General features: G+C 51.4%; 1 protein-coding gene across 3 annotated transcripts; it reads right to left on the bottom strand.

Annotated features, from left to right (window-relative positions):
- Positions 1 to 549: 549 nt before the first annotated feature.
- On the bottom strand, positions 550 to 8,903 carry AIP (aryl hydrocarbon receptor interacting protein). Of its 3 annotated transcripts, none has more exons than XM_003909465.5 (6): positions 8,642 to 8,900; positions 4,743 to 4,922; positions 2,193 to 2,381; positions 1,441 to 1,617; positions 1,202 to 1,343; positions 550 to 867 (listed from the first exon to the last, which is right to left on the bottom strand). In XM_003909465.5, exons 1-6 carry the CDS (start codon positions 8,738 to 8,740, stop codon positions 662 to 664), a joined length of 993 nt encoding a protein of 330 aa, XP_003909514.1. In that variant the 5' UTR covers positions 8,741 to 8,900; the 3' UTR covers positions 550 to 661. The 3 variants fall into 3 exon arrangements, with proteins under 3 accessions (XP_003909514.1, XP_021781174.1, XP_017803693.1); XM_017948204.3 differs by having other exon boundaries at positions 795 to 867; positions 1,210 to 1,343; positions 8,642 to 8,903; XM_021925482.2 differs by lacking the exon at positions 4,743 to 4,922 and having other exon boundaries at positions 8,642 to 8,902.
- Between the last annotated feature and the right edge of the window lie 11,497 nt (positions 8,904 to 20,400).

Below are 20,400 nucleotides of genomic sequence, written 5' to 3'. Positions count from 1 at the left end.
TCCAGTTCAACAGGGGACACTGATGTGCACAGAGAGGCCAACACGCACCCAGGGCCATCCAGGTCACAGGCAGGTTGGGATGGGGGCCTGAGCCTCAAAAGATCTCACGAAGTGCTCGGCCCTCGCCTCTTTCTAGACAGTCAGCCCACTCCAGCCCAACCCAGCTCACTTCAGCCCCAGTGTAGCTTCTCATGGAAACCCTGTCCCTAGACACCAAGGCCAGGAGACCATGGGATCCGAGGCTGGAGGGGGAGGGCAGCACCAGGAGACCACCTTCCTCAGGCACCCAGCTACCTGGCTTGTACCCACTTCATCTCCCCCTTAAGACTGGGGGCTCCTGGGGCGCCCTAACCCTGGCCAACAAGAGACACTTCCTTGGTGAAAGAGCTCATCGTAATTTCTCTAACAGGGACACTGAAGCCTCAGAGATGGCAGGTGGAGGGGCTAGCATTTGAACCCTGATTCTTTGCCTCCCAACAGCCACCCAAGTACCAGGAAATGCCAGGTGATGACCCAGCTCTCCCAGTGGACCAGCTCGGCAGACTCAGAGAGAGATAAATAAAGGCCTTTATATACACAGAAGCATGACGTAGCAGGGGCAGGAGGGCTGGCAGCTGCAGCGGTGGGCTTGGCAGGTATAAGGCAGGGCCGAGTGCTCCTGTCAATGGGAGAAGATCCCCCGGAACCGGGCTTTGTCCTCTTCGTCCTTCTGCCGGATCCGTGCCTCCAGGGCCCGCAGCTCTCGGCTCACAACGGGTGCCAGGGCTGGGTCCAGCTCCAGCACTTTGGCAAAGTCAGCCTGGGCCTCCTGGGCATTCCACACGGCCGCGTGGGCCTTGCCCCGCTTGAAGTAGGCCTTGACGTTGTCTGCAGGGGATGCCAGTGGGCAGTGGGCATGCAAGGGCATGAGGGGGGATCCTGGCCAGCTGCCTGCCCTCATGTCTCCTGGCACCATGGGCCCACAGGGGAGAGAGCCCTCCCTGACCTGAAGATGCCACCCTGCCCCACCCCCAATACATCATTCATGCTTCATTGGCACAAGGGGACCCACGGCCCTGCCGAGTAGGGGCATTTAGTCAGGCCCCCGTGGGAGCTCAGAATGGAGGGTATGAAAGACTAGGTCTTGAGCCCCAGCAGTGACAGGAGAAAGGCCACACTCTGACCACTCGCAGCCCCCAGCAGCCCAGTGCCCAGTGCTCACCGTCGTACTTGTTGAGGATGGAAGAGCAGTGGTCCAGCACCTCGTAGTACTCCTCGGCCACCAGCTTGCACTGGCAGTAGTTGAGCAGCAGTGGCGTGATCTGCTGGTCCAGCTGGATCCATTCAGGGGACCCAGGCTGTTCCTGGGAGCACAGGGGCAGGGAGCGGGGAGAAGCTGTAGACCTGGGCACCCTGGCTTCACACCCCCCTCCATCCTCCCCCTCAGCCTCCGGGCAGCACCTTCATCTGTAGGTTCTTGAGGCAGGCAATGGCATCGTAGTACTTGGCAGCAGCCTCCTTCACATGCCCCTCGCGGTACAACCGGTTGCCCTCCTGGTGGATAAGCGGCACTGCCTTTGCCTTCTCTTCATCCGTCATGGCCCATGGGTCCTGCTGGTATGTGCCAGGGCTCTCCACCTGCAGGGCACAGGGCATATCACAGCGGGGCCCGGGGACACCACAGCTGCTTCAGCAACAGATCTGACCCACATCTGGGCTGGCTGGGCCCCCAGACATCACACACCAGCAACAGAGCTGCTTGTCACTCAAAAAGCATTCAATAAACATCGATGTCACATCTCCTGTGTGCCCAGCACTGTGCCAAGTGCTAAGAATAGAACAGTGAACGAGACGGTGAAAAGCCCTGCCCTCCCTCGCAGAGATCATGCTCCATGGCAGATTTCCTAAATGGACAAGGAAATACATGAATTCCCAGGGACTTCAAGGCGTGGCAGAGGCTACAAAGGAAATGAGCTCCTCCAAGATAGAGAACGAGGAGGCTGGGTGGGCAGGGCCAGCTTCCTGGAGGAGGTGACATTTGAGACATGAAGGAGGAGAAAAGGAGACCCAGAGGACTGCCAAGGGTCCTGCACAGGTTTTCTTGTCCCTGTCCACTCCCCCAGCAGTCCACCCACGGATCCCATCACCCCTGGGCGGACAGGCCTGCACCACCCTGAGGCTGGGCAGTGGGGCCAGGCTCAGCGGCCCCTTACCTTCAGCATTTCCATGTGGAAGACGAGGGGCTGGGGGTTCTGCTGCAGGGCGTCCAGGTCAGCGTGGCCCAGGGAGCTGTGTTCATGCATCTGTGCAACACCGCAGCAGTGCCGCTGACCCTCCAGGGGGTCCTTGCCCGCCGCGATGTTGCGGAGACTCTTGGCCACCAGCGGGTACAGGACCACGTGCTGCAGGAAGGCAAGGACACTGGGGCTGTCACTGTGGGCTGGCGGATCACTGGGTCCATAAGACCCAGCCCCTTCCCCACCACCATCTGAGAACAAACACCAAGGCCCAGAGGACAACAAGGGGGCCCCTACTTCGTTAAAGCGCAAGAGGCTTTTAACTCAGGACTCCTCCAGTCACTCAGCCCTCTTTCCCAAGGAAGCCCCAGCTTCTGCCACGTTCTCTGGCCACCAAACAGAGCGCCTACCCCCATCCTCAACCCCACCACAGACACATGCCTACCATCAACCCCTGTCTGCCCAGTAGAATTCTAACCTCCTCTCCCTCCCGAGGATAAAGCCCACAAGCTGGACTATGCAAAGTGCTAGGGCCCCCACATTCTGTTCCCAGCAGCTCCTCCTTCTCCTGCCTTACTGAGGGCCTACCTCAGAGCTGGGCCAAGGCAGCCACTTCAAAACCCTCAGGGAGGCCAGACGTGGTGGCTCACACCTATAATCCTAGCACTTTGGGAGACCAAGGTGGGCAGATCACCTGAGGTCAGGAGTTCAAGACCACCCTGACCAACATGGTGAAACCCCATCTCTACTAAAATACAAAAATTAGCCAGGCATGGCCGGGCGTGGTGGCTCAAGCCTGTAATCCCAGCACTTTGGGAGGCTGAGATGGGCGGATGACGAGGTCGGGAGATCAAGACCATCCTGGCTAACACGGTGAAACCCCGTCTCTACTAAAAAATACAAAAAACTAGCCGGGCGAGGTGGCGGGCGCCTGTAGTCCCAGCTACTCAGGAGGCTGAGGCAGGAGAATGGCGTGAACCTGGGAGGTGGAGCTTGCAGTGAGCTGAGATTTGGCCACTGCACTCCAGCCTGGTGGAAAGAGCGAGACTCTACAAGACTCCGTCTCAAAAAAAAAAAAAAAAAAAATTAGCCAGGCATGATGGTGGGCGCCTGTAATCCCAGCTACTTGGGAAGCTAAGGCAGAGAATCACTTGAACCCGGGAGATGGTGGTTGCAGTGAGCCGAGATTGCACCACTGCACTCCAGCCTGGGCAACAGAGTGAGACTTCGTCCAAACGGAAAAAAAAAAAACCCACAGGGAGACAGGCATAGGGAACCTAGCCTCTCATCTCTTGCTTGGCAAAGCTGCTCGGCTGGTGAGAACCAGATTCCTCCCACCCAGGTCCTCCCCACTCCTCCCCACTCCTCCCACTGCCCTATTGTCTGGACAGGAGCTAACTGCCGGGTTGCCATCAGCGGGTATTTCCTGAGTCTTGGCTCTGGACTGGCTCACACTGGGCATCCCAAAGCTAGAAGTAAACAGGCCAGATCCCTGCTCTGCAATAGCCTAGGACAAGGCAGAAGAGCAAATCCTGGCCATGCAGGGCATGAGGGTTGGAGGACCCAAAGGTGGGAGTTGAGCCAACCACTAGCAGTCAAGGAGGGCTTCCTAGAGGTGGTGACCCAGGAATAAGCTTTGAAGGAAGAGGGAAGATCTTGGCTAAGAAGGGGAATGGAAAGGAAAAGCAGGGAGGTTGAGTAAGAGGGTGAGACCGCAGGGGCCAGCCCCAAAAAGCTATGTAAGCAGCTATAGTTTATACAGTTTAAGTCCTCAATGTCCTAAGTAGGTTCTCGGAAACTGTAGGCGAAACAATACATAACGAAACCAATTTTTCTTCTCATCAATGTTTTAACAAAATTATGCTGAGAGAAATGATGGTGACTGAGCACCTGATGTATGTTTTTTCTCTTAGTCACAGTTTCCAAGAACGTATCAGTGACATAAAGTGAGGACTTACTGTGCTCTATCCTGACAGTGACCAGGAGCCATTGAGGTTTGAAACAAAGGGATGTACAGGTCGTTTGCATTTGAGAATGAGTCCCCTGGCCTCAGTCTGGCTAATAGGGGAAGGCGGAATGGAGGCCAGGACGCCATCAGCAGGCTGGTGGTCTGGAAAGAGTGGGTGGGCCAGGCATGGTGGCTCACGCCTGTAATCCCAGCACTTTGGGAGGCCAAGGCGGGTGGATCACCTGAGGTCAGGAGTTCAAGACCAGCCTGGCCAACATGGTGAAACCCTGTATCTACTAAAAATACAAAAATTAGCTAGGCGTCATGGTGGGTGTTTGTAATCCCAGCTACTTGGGAGGCTGAGGCAGGAGAATTGCTTGAACCCAGGAGGCGGAGGGTGCAGTGTGCTGAGAGCGTACCACTGTACTCTGGCCTGGGCAACAGATCGAGACTCCATCTCAAAAACAAGAAAGAAACAGTGGGTGGCAGTCTAGCAGAGGGTGGAGGGAGGAGGAGCCCTGGGGATAGGAAATAGGGCTTGGCTGGACAGCCACCGCAGACAGGTGCAGGACAGACACCTTGATGTCACAGAGGAACTGGGCAATCTCCCCTTCTCGCATGGTGCACACGATGGTCTCCCACACAGGCAGCTTGAACTTCTTGCCAATGATGAGCTCCATGGGCTTGCCACGCACCCGGCTGTCGTCCAGCACGGTGCCCTCGTTGTCACTGTGCAGCGTCCGGTAGTGGAACGTGGCCTGTGGGCCACATGCGAGGTCAGGCAAGGGCACAAACCCTCACCCTGACCCCCAAGGACAAGTCCAGTCCCCGGCCTGCAGACGGCACAAGGGACGGGGCTTCCCCAGGGACACCACCTGATCTTACACCTGGTTTTATCCTCCCATGCTGGTGAGAAAACTAAGTCACAAGGAGGGGAGAAATAGGCCCAAGCCACACGGCTAGTGGGTGGCTGAGTGGGAACAAGAGTCCAAGCAGTCTGACTCCAGTCATCTCTCAACACATATTTACTAAGCACCTACTATGTGCCCAAGCTCTGTGCTAGACACCAGAACATGGCAGTGAGCAAAACACAAAAAAGGCCCTGCCCCCCTGGAGCTCACAGGGCGCTTGTAGAGGGAGGCGACGGGCGTCAAACAAAACAATGTGTCATGGCAGGTGAAGCCACGTGCTTGGGAAACAGTAGGGCAAGGGGGTTAGGGCTGGATTACACAGAGTTGCGGGTGGGGGAGTAAGGAAGAAAGCAAGCCAAGTGGATCCTGGGATAGGAACTTTCCAGGCCGAAAGAACAGCAGGTGTAAAAAGCCTTGCAGTGTGACAATGTGATATTGAAAAAGGTGCTGGGAAGGGAAGAGCGTGGGCCTGTTAAATAATATGGAAGGGGAGAAGGGAAGTGCTGGGTAGAGGAGGGCATGGTCCCTGGGTAGGGCTCCACCCCCACGGACCTAGGTCAGAACAGGCATTTCCTGCCCAAATGTTGCATTTCCCAAGACCACCCTGGCCTGCCACACCCCTATCCTGTGCCTACAAAAAACCAAGACCCTAGCGGGCAGACACAGGCAGTCAGATGTTAGAGGAGCCCATCAGCAGAAGACAACACGAGCACCTGGTCATTGAGAGGCCATCAGGGGAGCAAGCAGCAGCAGATCACACCAACAGGCACCTGCACGCTGGCAGGTCATCAACTGGCAGGAAGAGGCGGAGTTCGGCTGGGGCAGTCAGAGGAGAACTGGGGCCACCAAGTGGCCCAACTCCAGGGGCAGACCATCTCCAAGGCAGGTGGATCACCTGAGGTCAGGAGTTCGAGACCAGCCTGGTCAACCTGGCAAAAACCCGTCTCTACTAAAAATACAAAAATTAGCTGGCCATGGTGGCAGATGCCTGTAATCCCAGCTACTTGGGAGGCTGAGGCGTTAGAATCATCTGAACCTGGAAGGTGGAGGTTGCAGTGAACTGAGATCATGCCACTGCACTCCAGCTTGGGCAACAGAGCAAGACTCTGTCTCAAAAAGAAAAAAAAAAGAAAAGGTGTTTGAAACCAACTTGGCCAACATGGTGAAAGCCTGTCTCTACTAAAAACATTAAAAAAATTTAGCCGGGCCTGATGTCGGGCAACTGTAATCTCAGCTACTTGGGAGGCTGAGGCAGGAGAATTGCTTGAATCTGGAAGGCAGAGGTTGCAGTGAGCCGAGATTGCGCCATTGCACTCCAGCCTGGGCAACAAGAGTGAAACTCTGTCTCGGAAAAACACTTTGCAATCATTCTCCAAGCCCACATGTGATCTAATTCTCCGATACATCAAGGCAAGAATCCCCAGGCTACAGAAAGCCCTCTGTCCTTGTGATAAGGAAGGGGGTCTAATTGAGCTGGTTAACATAAGCCGCCTATACACAAACTAAAAGAGCACCCTAGAACACACAGAGCTGTAAACATTCACCCTGAGACACTGCCATGAGGTCGGAGCCCCACAGCCTGCCCATCTGTATGCTTCCCCAGAGGTTTGAGCAGCGGGGCACTGAAGAAGCGAGCCACACCCCATCACACGTCCTTCGAGGGGGACAAGGGAACTTCCCCTTTCAAATGCATGATGTGTTCAACAGCAGCAAGGCCAGTGTGGAGGAGCAGAGTGAAGGAGGGGGCAGGGTACACTACGGGGTCAGCAGGGGAGCTCACCCAAGTCAGTAGGGGTGGACCTCACAGGGCCTGTAGGCTATGGTGAGGCCTCTGTTTTTTACTCTGAGATGGAAGCCACTGAGTGGCTCCAAGCAGAAAAGGAATTGAATCTGGCATAGGTTCTGCTGCTGGGACGAGAACAGACCACAGAGGGACAAAAAAGGCAGGAGGAGAGTTAGAGTTCGCTGCAGTAACCCAGGCAGGAGATGAGGATGGCCTGGACCCAAGCACTGATGGCAGAAATGGTGAGAACTCAGATCCTGGCTGGATATTGAGGATGTGATGTGGGATGCGAGACTGGGAGGACCACAGAGACACTAAGGTTTTTGCCCTGAACAACGAGAAGGTTGTTGGTTCCCCTAACTGACACGGAGAAGTCTCAGGTGGAGCAGGTTAAGTTTGAGTGGCCAACCAGGCTTCCAGGTGGAGATGGTGAGTAGAGAGCTGTATGTCAGGTTTAAGAGACAAGTAATGACTGGAGAGCTGCATCTGGGAGTAATCTGGACAGGGAGAGTTTTTAGAGATAACACTGGGGGTGGGTGCAGAGTAAAGAGGTTTGAAGATTGAACCCTCGACAGGATATGGTTAGACTGGCCCACGCTCTTAACTGCACCATGCTCCATCTCTGAAGTCAGTTTCCGCATCAGTAAAACGGAATCAACAACAGTACCTATCTCACAGTGTAGGAAATAAACGTGTGAAGCATGTAGCACAATGCTTGAATAGTGAGCATTCAATCAGTGCGGGGAACTGAACACCACCTGTTCCTGATCTTGGGGTGCCATTGTTCACATCTCTCCTTCTGGTGTCTGTTCCATCCAGGATCTTCCTTGCCAGCCCCTTCTTTCACCACCAACACCCAGTACATGGGGGCATGAACCCGCACCACACATCCTGTCTCTTCTTAGAGAAGATCTCTTTTCATATAGCGGATCACTCCAGCCATGCAGCTCCCCTCTACTCTCAGAGCACTTATGCTGCACTGGGCTAGGATGCTTAGCTGCCCGATTCAGCACAGGGCTGGCCAGGGGGCATGTGCTCATTTGCTCAATGTGCATGTCCTGCCTGACTGCTCTGCTGGGCACAGGAGCTGCCCCTGGGAAGTTCCCTACTCTGCAGACAAGTAGCAACTGGAAAAGCACTCCGGGAGGAGGCAACTGCAGAAGCAGGGAAGCCTGGAGTTGTAGGTTGGGGGAGAAGGGGGCAGAGGGGCTGGATATGGGGGCCTGGTAAAAAGGAGACAAGTGGGAGGTTCTTTACTTCCCAGCCCTCATCTGTCCCAAACAAGCCACTAGTGCAGCAGGAAGACTGCCAAAGTGTCCCTGTCTGGGAGACCTGACCTCTGGGCCCTTTCTCCGGCTTTGCACATCTCAGGGCCTCGGGATGTTTAGAGTGGCAGTTGGTCTAAGTGTTTTCGGAAGGCCCTTCCATCTACAAAGGATCATAAGCCTTGAAATCCAGATGCCCTAGGACCACTCCCCACCCTCGGTTTCCTCCAGCGTGGTGTCTGCCCAAGCACTGAGATCAACCCCCAACCCCAACCCGCTTGTGATGACTGACGGCTTCCCCCACCAATGCTGCTACAAGGCCGAGCCAGGGGGCGGGGCAGACAGGTCCGAATTCACCCCTACTTAAATTCAGCCCAATCAGCGTCGAGCTCTGCATGTGAGCGGTAGGGTCACTGGCCGCTGCCCTCTGGGCATGCGCAACCTCTCGCCTAAGGCCTCCTCCCGCCTCGCATGCGCACCACGCCGCAGAGGGGGAGCGGGGAGGGGTAGACACGAACCTTGGTCCCATCCTGAAAGTCGGGAAGCTCTCCTCGGCCTTCCTGTATCACACGTTTTTGGATCCCGTCCTCCCGGAGTCTTGCGATGATATCCGCCATCCTCCTTCCCCGCTGCTCCCTTTCGGCAACTTCCGGACTCGCTCGGTAGCTTCCGGACTTGCTTCGGCAACTCCTAGAACCTCGGCAGCTTCCAAGCTAGCGCCATTTTGGTTGAGGGCAGAAGCCAAAAGGGACCGAGCGTGGAAATGGTTGGTGATTGGTTCTCTGCGCTGCGACTGAGCGCGCGCGTATGCTCGAGGGCGGAGCCTGGGACTGTCTCGGGGCGGGACCCGAGCCTGTCAAGCAGACGGGGCCGGGGTCCGCCCCCCGGGCGGGAAGAGGACGTCCGTAACAATTGTATCACTGAATTGATTGGGACTGCGGCCGTGCGGCACTGTGTTTGAAGTTGTGGATGTAATATAACAGCATTGCAGAGTTAGGAAAATGAAAAAAAAAAAAAACACCCGTAAGCCACACCCTCAAAGCGTTATGATTTTTGTGTATTTTCTTCCGGCTTTTTTTCTTTCGCATATCTAGTATGATTGTCGGGACTCTTGCATCCTGGATCTCTCTCTTTCAAAAAATAAAAAGAGGAAGAGGGAAAGAAAGGTGGACAAGGAGACCAAGAGGGCCCATTGCGGTGTCGGAAATGAGTCATAGTGGTGCCCAATTAATATTAGGGAATAGTAGATGGATGATAGAAATGAGGTGCTTTAGCGCCGGGCGCGGTGGCTCATGCCTGTAACCCCACCACTTTGGGAGGCCGAGGCTAGAGGATCGCCTGAGCCCGGGAGTTCGAGGCTGCAGTGGGCCGTGTTCGTGCCACTGCACTCTAGGCTAGCCGACAGAGCGAGATGCTGTCTCAAAACAAAACAAAAAAAAATAAAATTAAATTCAACAAAAGAAAAGAAAAAAGAGAAGTGAGGTACTTTGGGGCTAAAACAACTTTTTTTTTCTTTTTTTGAGACGGAATAGAGCGAGATGCTGTCTCAACAAAACAAAAAATAAAATTAAACAAAAAAAAAAGAGAGAAGTGAGGTATTTTGGGGCTAAAACAACTTTTTTTTTTCTTTTTTTGAGACTGAGTCTCGTTCCGTCAACCACGCTGGAGTGCAGTGGCGCGATCTCAGCTCACTGCAACCTCTGCCTCCCGGGTTCAAGCAATTCCTTGCCTCAGCCTCCCGCATAGCTGGAACTACAGGCATGCTGCCACGCCCGGCTAATTTTTGTATTTTCAGTAGAGATGGGGTTTCAACATCTGGCGCAGGCTGGTCTTGAACTCCTAGACCTCGTGATCCACCCTCCTCGGCCTCCTGAAGTGCTGGGATTACAGGCCTGAGCCCCCGCGCCCAGCCCTAAAACAACGCTTCTGTGCGCCTTTAGAAACCGGCTGTGAATGACAGCAGTAAGCGTCTTCCCTTTTCCGAGGTTTAGCAAATCCAGTACAGGCGGGGCAAGGGCTTTCTGCACTCCCTCCTCCAGTCATCACCATCATCGTCGCTGTAAAGGAGTATTGTCTTTCTTTTTTGTTTGTTTGTTTTTTTTGAGACGGAGTCTCGCTCTGTCGCCCAGGCTGGAGTGCAGTGGCGGGATCTCAGCTCACTGCAAGCTCCGCCTCCCGGGTTTACGCCATTCTCCTGCCTCAGCCTCCTGAGTAGCTGGGACTACAGGCGCCCGCCACCTCGCCCGGCTAGTTTTTTGTATTTTTGGTAGAGACGGGGTTTCACCATGTTAGCCAGGATGGTCTTGATCTCCTGACCTTGTGATCCGCCCGTCTCGGCCTCCCAAAGTGCTGGGATTACAGGCTTGAGCCACCGCGCCCGGCCTGAGTATTGTCTTTCTAATGCGACCCAGGCGCTAAAGGCTTCACATGCATATTTATTTATGTATGTATTTACTTAGTTATTTTTTCTTTAGAGACAGGGTCTCACTTTGTCCCCCAGGCTGGAGTGCAGTGGTAAAATCACTGTTCACTGCAGCCTCCACCTCCTAGGTTCAAGAGACCCTCCTGCCTCAGCTTCCAGAGTAGCTGGGACCACAGGCCTGTGCCACCACACCCAGATAATTTTTTTAAAAAATTTTTTGTAGAGATGGAGTCACTATGATGCTGGTCTCAAAATCCTGGCCTCCAGCGACCCTCCCACCTCACCCTCCCAAACCAATGGGATTACAGGTGTGAGCCACAGTGCCCAGCCACTTCACATATTTGTACTGGTTAATTTCCCAAGAGGTCCTCTGACAGGACCTCTGTGGTGCAAGGGAGAAGTGTTTGTTTGTTTCTACCAACACAGAAACTTTACCGGTAAGTTCTACCAAATGTTGTTGTTTTAAGATGGAGTCTCGGCCGGGCGCGGTGGCTCAAGCCTGTAATCCCAGCACTTTGGGAGGCGAGGGCAGGCGGATCCACCCGAGTCAGGAGATCAGAGACCATCTGGCTAGCCACGGTGAAACCCGTCTCTACTAAAAATACAAAAACTAGCCGAGGTAGAGGTGAAAGAGGCAGGCGCCTGTAGTCCCAGCTACACAAGAGGGAGGCTGAGGCAGGAGAATGCGTGAACCCGGAGGCCGGGCTTGCAGTGAGCTGAGATCCGGCCACTGCCTCCAGCCTGGGTGACAGGCCGAGACTCCGTCTCAAAAAAAAAAAAAAAAAAAAAAAAAAGATGGAGTCTCACTCTGTCACCCAGGCTGGAGTGCAGTGGCACAATCTCAGCGCACTGCAACCTCCACCTCCTAGGTTCAAGCGATTCTCGTGCCTCAGCCTCCCGAGTAGCTGGACTACAGGGGTGCCACCACGCCCAGCTAATTTTTGTATTTTTAGTAGAGACGGGGTTTCACCATGTTGGCCAGGATGGTCTAGATCTCTTGACCTCGTGATCTGCCCACCTAGGCCTCCCAAAGTGCTGGGATTACAGACGTGAGCCATCGCACCCGGCCAGGTTCTACCAAATGCTGAAGCAACAAGTAGTCTTATACAGATATGAGGCTAGTTTAATCTTCTTAAATAAAATAGGTAAGTACACCACAAGATAAGAAAAAAATACATCTATTTTACTAATCGATATAGATATAAAACTTTTTTTTTTGAGATAGAGTCTCACTCTGTCACCCAGGTTGCAGTGCAGTGGCACAATCTCAGCTCACTGCAACCTCCGCCCCCTGAGTTCGAGCAATTATCCTGCCTCAGCCTCCCTAGTAGCTGGGATTACAGGCATGCACCACCATGCCCAGCTAATTTTTGTATTTTTAGTAGAAACAGTGTTTTGCCATGGTAGCCAGGCTGGTCTCAAACTTGTGAGCTCAAGGAGATCCACCCACCTTGGCCTCCCAAAGTGTTGGGATTACAGGCATGAGCCACCGCGCCCAGCTGATATGAAACATTCTAAATAAAATACTAGGCTAATTGAATTCACTAATGTCATGTAAAAATGCATCAATATGGGCCAGATGTGGTGGTGAATGCCTCTAATCCCAGCACTTTGGGAGGCCAAGGTGGGTGTATCTCCTGGATCTCCTTGAGCTCACAAGTTCAAGACCAGCCTGGACAACATAGCAAAATACCATCTTTACCAAAAATACAAAAATTAGATGGTGTGGTGGTGCACGCCTGTGGTCCCAGCTACTCAGGAGGCTGAGGCTGGAGGATCGCTTGAGCCCGGGAGATAGAGGTTGTAGTAAGCCAAGATCGCACCACTGCACTCCAGCCTGGGTGATGGAGTGAGACCCCATCTCAAAAAAAAAAAAAAAAAAAAAAAAATCAATATGCTAAGTGAAATATCAGTCACATACAGGAAAATACTGTATTATTCCACTTATGTAAGGTATCTAGAGTAGTCAGATTCATAAAGACAGAAACCAGGGCCGTGGCTCACACCTGTAATCCCAGCACTTTCGGAGGCCAAGGCAGGCGGATCACCTGAGGTTAGGAGTTTGAGACCAGCCTGGCCAACATGGAGAAACTCATCTCTACTAAAAATACAAAAATTAGCCAGGTATAGTGGCACGCGCCTGTAATCCCAGCTACTCAGGAGGCTGAGGCAGAAGAATAGCTTGAACCCAGGAGGCAGAGGTTGCAGTGAGCCAAGATCGTGCCACTGCACTCCAGTCTGGGTGACAGAGCGAGACTCCATCTCAAAAAAAAAAGACAGAAAGCAGAATGGTGGTTGCCAAGGGCTGGGGAAAGGGGGGTGGGAAATAGAGAGTTGTTCTTTGATGAGTGTCGAGTTTCCGTTTTGAAAGACGAAACTGTTCTGGAAATTGGTTGCATAACAGTGTGCATATACTTAACGCCACTGAGTATATACTTCAAAACTGTTGAGATGGTAAATTTTATGTTATGTTATGTGTATTTGCCACAATTAAGAATAATTTTTTTCCGGCCTAGCACGGTGACTCACGCCTGTAATCCCAGCACTTTGGGAGGCAGAGGTGGGCGGATCACGAGGTGAAGAGATCAAGACCAGCCTGACCAACATGGTGAAACCCCGTCTCTACTAAAAATATAAAAATTAGCCAGGAGTGGTGGCAGGCGCCTGCAATCCCAGCTACTCAGGGAGACTGAGGCAGGAGAATCGCTTGAACCCGGGAAGTGGAGGTTACAGTGAGCCGAGATCGCACCACTGCACTCCAGGCTGATGACAGATCGAGGCTCTGTCTCAAAAATACCACAATTAAGAATAAAAAAAAAAAAGCCTGGCACGGTGGCTCACGCCTGTAATCCCAGCACTTTGGGAGGCTGAGGCAGGCAGATCACAAGGTCAGGAGATAGAGACCATCCTGGCTAACAGGGTGAAACCCCATCTCTACTAAAAATACAAAAAAAATTAGCCAGGCGTGGTGGCGGGCACCTGTAGTCCCAGCTACTCAGGAGGCTGAGGCAGGAGAATGGTGTGAACCCAGGAGGCGGAGCTTGCAGTGAGCTGAGATTGCACCACTGCACTCCAGCCTGGGGGACAGAGTGAGACTCCACCTCAAAAAAAATAAATAAATAAAAATAAGAAGAATAATTTTTTTTTCCAAAAAAATGCATGAAGATCAAGTAGAGTTTATTCCAAGAATGTAAGAATGGTTCAACATTATAAACATCTATTACTGCAATTCACCATGTCGGTGAACTAAAGGAGAAAATGGTTATCTCAAAATATGCAGAAAAAGCATTTTATGAACTTCTGTGACGATTTATGATAAAAACTCACAGGAACAAAGAGTAATTGTCTCAGGCTGATAAAAGCTGCATACAATTAAGTATAATGGAATAAGTATCCACAGTTTCTTGAAGATCAGGAACAAGGCAATGATGCAATGATGCTCTCTATCAACGACGCTGCTCAGTTAAGTGTTAGAAGTCCTGCCTAGAATCCCAGCACTTTGGTAGGCTGAGGCAGGAGGAGCCCTTGAGCCCAGGAGTAACAGCTTGGGCGAGATAGCAAGACCCTGTCTTTACAAAAAGAAAAAAATAAAGAAAATTAGCTGGGCGTAGTAGTCCCAGCTACTAAAGAGGTTGAGGCAGGAGGATCCCTTGAGCCTAGGAGGTCGAGGCTGCAGTGAGCTATGATCTCACCACTGCACTCCAGCCTGGGCAACAGAGCAAGACCCTATATCCAAAAAAATAAAAGAATTTTAATTTTTTTTAAAAAAGAAGTCCTGGCCAAAACAATAAGCCAAGAAAAAGAAATGAAAGTAAACTGTCATTGTTGGCAGATTATATGGGTATAGAAAATCCAACATAATCTACAGGCTACTTTAACAAATTAGAAGGCCAGGCATGGTGGCTCATGTCTATAATCCCAACACTTTTAGAGGCCAAAGCAGGAGGATTACTAGAGGCCAGGAGTTTGAGACCAGCCTGAGCAACATAGGGAGACCCCGTCTCTACAAATAAATTAAAAACTATAGTTGGGCATGGTAGCACACGCCGTGATTTTAGCCACTTGGGAGGCAGGAGGATCCCTTGAGCCCCTGAGGCTGAGGTTGCAATGAGCCACGATCAGATCACTGCACTCCACCCTGGGAGACAGAGTGAGACTCTATCTCAAAAACAGAAACAAAACAAAAAACCCAGAGTTCAGCAATGTTACAGGGAAAAAAAAAAAAAAAAAAAAGCGGCCGGGCGCAGTGGCTCACACCTGTAATCCCAGCAGTTTAAGAGGCCGAGGCGGGCAGGTCACCTGAGGTCAGGGGTTCAAGACCAGCCTGGCCAACATGGTGAAACCCCCGTGTCTACTAAAAATACAAAAATTAGCCAGGCGTGGTGGCAGGTGCCTGTAATCCCAGCTACTTGGGAGGCTGAGACAGGAGAATCGCTTGAATCCAGGAGGCGAAGGTTGCAGAGAGCTAAATGCCACTGCACTCCAGCCTGGGCAACAAAGAGCGAAATTCCATCTCAAAAAAAAAAAAAAAAACGAAAAGTAGAATAGAATATAAGGGACCAGGCATGGTGGCTCACACCTGTAATCCCAGCACTTTGGGAGGCTGAGGCAGGCGGATCACTTGGGGTCAGGAGTTCAAGACCAGTTTGGCCAACATGGTGAAACCTCGTATCTACTAAAAATACAAAAATTAGCCAGGCGTGGTGGCACATGCCTGTAATCCCAGCTACTCGGGAGGCTGAGGCAGGAGAATCGCTTGAACCTGGAAGGCGGAGGCTGCAGTGAGCCAAAATCACACCACTTCGCTTCAGCCTGGACAATAGAGTGAGACTCCATCTCAAAGAGAAAAAAAAAAAAAGAGACTAAAGTATCATTCACAACATCAATAAAACCCATGAAGTAGGAAATATAAACACAACTCAGAACTTTTTGAACAAAAATTTTTTTTTTTTGAGATGGAGTCTTGCTCTGTCGCCAGGCACGATCTCAGCTCACTGCAACCTCTGCCTCCAGGGTTCAAGCGATTCTCCTGCCTCAGCCTCCCAAGTAGCTTGGACTACAGGCGCCCACCACCATGCCCAGCTAATTTTTTGTATTTTTAGTAGAGACAGGGTTTCACCATGTTGGCTAGGGTGGTCTCGAACTCCTCACCTCAGGTGATCCGCCTGCCCTGGCCTCCCAAAGTTATGGGATTACAGGCATGAGCCACTGTGCCTGGCCTGAACAACAAAATTTTATAACACAAAAGATCTCAATAACTGATGTGACATATCTTGTTAATAAACAGAACAACTTAACACAAAGATGTGATTTCTTCTGAAATTAATCTGTGAATTCAATGAAATCCGAATAGAAATTGGGAGGATTTTTTAAGAACTTGGAAAACATTTTTGTAACATTTCTATAAAGAATAAAGGTCCATGAAAAGCTAGGTGAAGTTTGAACAAGATGACCAAGGAGAAGGGGCTGGGTCCTCACATTAAACCACACCGAAAACCATAATGATGACAAGCGTAAGATACTGGTAAGAAATAGTGAAGTGGGCCAAAGAACCAAAAAGAGAGCTTAGAACAATATATATGTAGGCAGCTCTATAAGTGCTGTATGATAAAAATGGCACCACAGTCCAGAGGGAAAAAGAACTGGTTGTTTGGACCGGACAGGGGTAGTGACTCACACCTAATCCCAGTACTTTGGGAGGCCGAGGCAGACAGATCACATGAGGTCAGGAGTGCAAGACCAGCCTGGCCAACATGCTGAAACCCAGTCTGTACTAAAAATATAAAAATTAGCTGGGCTTGGTGGCGGGCACTTGTAATCCCAGCTACTCGAAAGACTGAGGCACGAGCCAGGCGCGGTGGCTCACGCCTGTAATCCCAGCACTTTGGGAGGCCGAGGCGGGCGGATCACGAGGTCAGGAGATCAAGATCACAGTGAAACCCCGTCTCTACTAAAAATACAAAAAATTAGCCGGGCGCGGTGGTGGGCGCCTGTAGTCCCAGCTACTCGGGAGGCTGAGCCAGGAGAATGGCGTGAACCCGGGAGGTGGAGCTTGCAGTGAGCCGAGATGGCGCCACTGCACTCCATGGAGACAGAACTAGACTCGTCTCAAAAAAGACTGAGGCACGAGAATTGATAGGACTTGAGAAGCAAAGGTTGTAATGAGCCGAGTTGTGCCCGCACGCACTCCAGCCTGGGCAACAGAGCAAGACTCTATTAAAAAAAAAAAAAGGCCGAAGCGGTGGCTCAAGCCTGTCAGCAGCACTTTGGGAGGCGAGACAGGCAGATCGAGATCAGGAGATGGGGATCTCCTGGCTAACATGGTGAAACCCGTCTCTACTAAAAAAATACAAAACTAGCAGTGGTGGGGCCGAGGCTGTAGTCCAGCTACTCGGGAGGCTGAGGCAGGAGAATGGCGTGAACCCGGGAGGCGGAGCTTGCAGTGAGCTGAGATCACGCCACTGTTCTCCAGCATGAGTGACAGCGCGAGACTCCATCTCAAAAAAAAAAAAAAAATTACAGGAGGTGGCTCACGCCTATAATCCCAGCACTTTGGGAGACCGAGGCAGACGAATCACCTGAGGTCAGGAGTTCAAGACCAGCCTAGCCAATATGGTGAAACCCCGTCTCTACCAAAATACAAAAATTAACCGGGTGTGACGGTGGGTGCCTGTAATCCCAGCTACTCAGGAGGCTGAGACGGGAGAATCACTTGGACTCCAGAGGCGGAGGTTGCCGTGAGCCGAGATCGCACCACTGCCCTCCAGCCTGGGTGGCTGAGTGAGACTCCATCTCAAAAAAAAAAAAAAAAAAAAAAAAAAGAAGGAATCTTGCCCTGTTGTTCAGGCTGGAGTGCAATGGCACAATCTCGGCTCACTGTAACCTCTGCCTTCTGGTTCAAGCAATTTTCTGGCCTCAGCCTACCGAGTAGCTGGAACCACAGGCACCCGCCACCACGCCCTGCTAATTTTTTTGAGACTTTGTCTTAAAAAATAAAAATAAAAAACTTGGAACAGAGGTGAATGGATAATAGCTGCTCTTGCCCCTCCAGAGGCCACAGTCTGTAACCCCATAAGACCCAAGAACACCAGAAGTAAGTGGCAATAGGATTAATTTTGGTGGGAATCAGGGCAGCAATAGGACTAGTGGCACCCTTGGGTGGCTCTGCTTACCACGAGTCAACCATGAAGAACTTGATTCAAACCCTAGAATCCTTAGCCACCCACACAGGTCAGGCCTTAAAGGGAATTCAAGAATTCAAGAATTTCTAGACTCTTTGGCAGGCAGATCACGAGGTCAGGAGACTGAGACCATCCTGGCTAACACAGTGAAACCCCGTCTCTACTAAAAATACAAAAAATTAGCCGGGCGAGGTGGCGGGCGCCTGTAGTCTCAGCTACTCGGGAGACTGAGGCAGGAGAATGGCATGAACCCGGGAGGCAGAGCTTGCAGTGAGCCGAGATCGTGCCACTGCACTCCAGCCTGGGCGACAGAGCGACACTACGTCTCAAAAAAAAAAAGTTTGATGTGCTGTCTAACACCACCAGCTCACCCTTGAATTCTTTCCCAGGTGAAGTAAAAAACTCTCTTGGGCTAAGCCCCAATTTTGGGGATCACCTGCCCCGCATCAGCCTTGCTGTGCTGAGGCTGATCTTGAATTCCTGGGCTCAAGTGATCCTCCTGCCTCAGCTTCCCACAGTGCTGGGATTACAGACATGAGCCACTGCACCCGGCCTGAGAAGGAGTGATTATTCTTTAACTAAGAGCATGTTAGACAAGGAGACAAAGACAGACAGATAGGAAATATGTTCAAGGTCATAAACCAGCAAGGAATTAATGATTAGATATTAGATATGCAAATTAGTAGAAAAAAGGCTAGAAACCCAATAGCAAAAAGAAGGACAAAAGATATGAAGAGCCAGTTCACAGACGAGGGAATCCCAATGGCTGACAAGGGCACAAAGAGCGGCTCAAACTCTCCAGCCATCAGAGAACTCAGAGGAACATGAGGTACCACTTTAAATTCATCAGATCAGCAAGCCATTAAAAAGTTGGATGGTACCAAGTCCTGAGAGAACCAGAAGCCTCCAGGTCGAGTGTCAACTCTCACAGCCACTCAGGAGAGCATCTGTGGTACTTTGTGAAGTCACGAGTGCGTGTACTCTATCCTGGAAATCCCACTCCAAGGGGAATTCTCCCACAGTCCATAACGGGACAGCAGGAAGATGTTAACTGCAGGGATGCCTGTGATGGCGGGGTTGAGGCCAGTTTGAGTGTGCAACACTGTGGAGGTGAGGTGGATCATAAAGGTGCTAGACACTCAACATGGTATAACACGCATGTAGCTTGTAGAAACAACAAACAAGATGCATGTGGAAAACAGCATCGAGAGCGAAAATGTAAACGTGTAAATAACAGAATTGAATTTCCTGCATGACATCAGGCATGAAAATTACAAACACATCCACGTAGGAGACAGTGCCATGCATGGTACAGAGCCAGGCAGGCTTCAAGGACTCCGACTGAGCGTGCTGACATGGGGTCTGATGGATGGCAGGGGAGAGGAAGGAAGCTGGGAAGTGAAAGAGGGAAAGTGAATTAACATAACTCGAGGGGGCCCTTGTTCATAGTGTTGATGTGTAACAAACTGAGAAGTAGACTTGACTCAGCTCTGTATATGAGGCCATAAAATGAACCGTGGAGGACGGGTGTGGTGGCTCATACCTATAATCTGACTCATGCCTGTAATCCTAGCTACACGGGAGGCTGAGGCAGGAGAATCACTTGAATCCAGGAGGCGGAGGTTGCAGCGAGCCGCGATCTTGCCACTGCACTCCAGCCCGGGTGATAGTGCGAGACTCTGTCTCAAAAGAAAAACAAAAAGTTAGGCAGGGCGCTGTGGCTCATGCCTGTAATTCCAGCCTCCTCGGGAGGCTGAGGCAGGAGAATCACTTGAACCTAGGAGTCGGAGGTTGCAGTGAGCTGAGATCGCGCCACTGCACTCCAGCTTGGGCAACAGAGCGAAACTCCGTCTCAAAAAAAATAATATTTTAACTCTTGATTAAGGTCCACAAAGCTCTCAAGGCTCTCGGGCCCGTCTACTCCTCCCAGGCTCAGGTCACCCCTCCCCTTTCCTCGCTGCTCAGCCTCACTGGCTTTCTCACATTCCTCCTCCACAGGCCAAGCTCCTTCCCACCTCCTGGCCCTTGCACCTGCTGTTCCCTGGTGCCAGGAAAACACTGAACCTAGCTTTTCTCAGAGCTGGCTTCTTCATCATCGGCATTCCTGCTCAAATGTCACCTCTTGGAAAGGTCATCTGATGGCGGAATCTAAAGTCAGTTTTGCATCACACAGCACTTGAAATTGTCTCATTTTGCACTGTTTTATTCACCACTGTATCTATAGTACCCAAAACAGTGTTTGGCCCTGAATAGATGTTTAATAAATACTTGTGGCAGAAATGAATGAGGGGTTTGCCAAAGTCCCAAATACTTCCAAGTGGTAGAATGGGGATTTGAACCCAGGTCCACCTAATTCACAGAGCACTTCTGCTTTCTGCTGTCTTCCACCCTCACCCTCACCAGTCCCCATGGTTTTTTTTTTTTTTTTTTTTTTTTTGACGGAGTCTTGCTTTGTTGCCCAGGCTGGAGTGCAGTGGTATCTCCACTCACTGCAACCTCTGCCTCCAGGGTACAAGCAATTCTCCTGCCTCAGCCTCCCAAGTAGCTGGCATTACAGGCACAGGCCACCGTGCCCGGTTAATTTTTGTATTTTTAGTAGAGACTGGGTTTCACCCTGTTGGCCAGGCTGGTCTCGGACTCCTGACCTCAAGTGATCCACTCACCTCAGCCTCCC

This window comes from Papio anubis, chromosome 12, assembly GCF_008728515.1.
Source record: "Papio anubis isolate 15944 chromosome 12, Panubis1.0, whole genome shotgun sequence".
Lineage (NCBI taxonomy): Eukaryota > Metazoa > Chordata > Mammalia > Primates > Cercopithecidae > Papio > Papio anubis.
The sequence above is the reverse complement of the archived record's forward strand: the minus strand, read 5'-3'. Positions and strand labels throughout refer to the sequence as shown.

What these genes read in the sequence shown, in the direction of transcription:
- AIP (XM_003909465.5), bottom strand. Translation starts at nt 8,740, where the DNA reads ATGGCGGATATCATCGCAAGACTCCGGGAGGACGGGATCCAAAAACGT. An exon ending in AGTTCCTCTGTGACATCAAG is followed by an intron (nt 2,382 to 4,742) that starts GTGTCTGTCCTG and finishes GCCTTCCTGCAG; the next exon opens with CACGTGGTCCTGTACCCGCT. An exon ending in TCAAGAACCTACAGATGAAG is followed by an intron (nt 1,344 to 1,440) that starts GTGCTGCCCGGA and finishes CTGTGCTCCCAG; the next exon opens with GAACAGCCTGGGTCCCCTGA.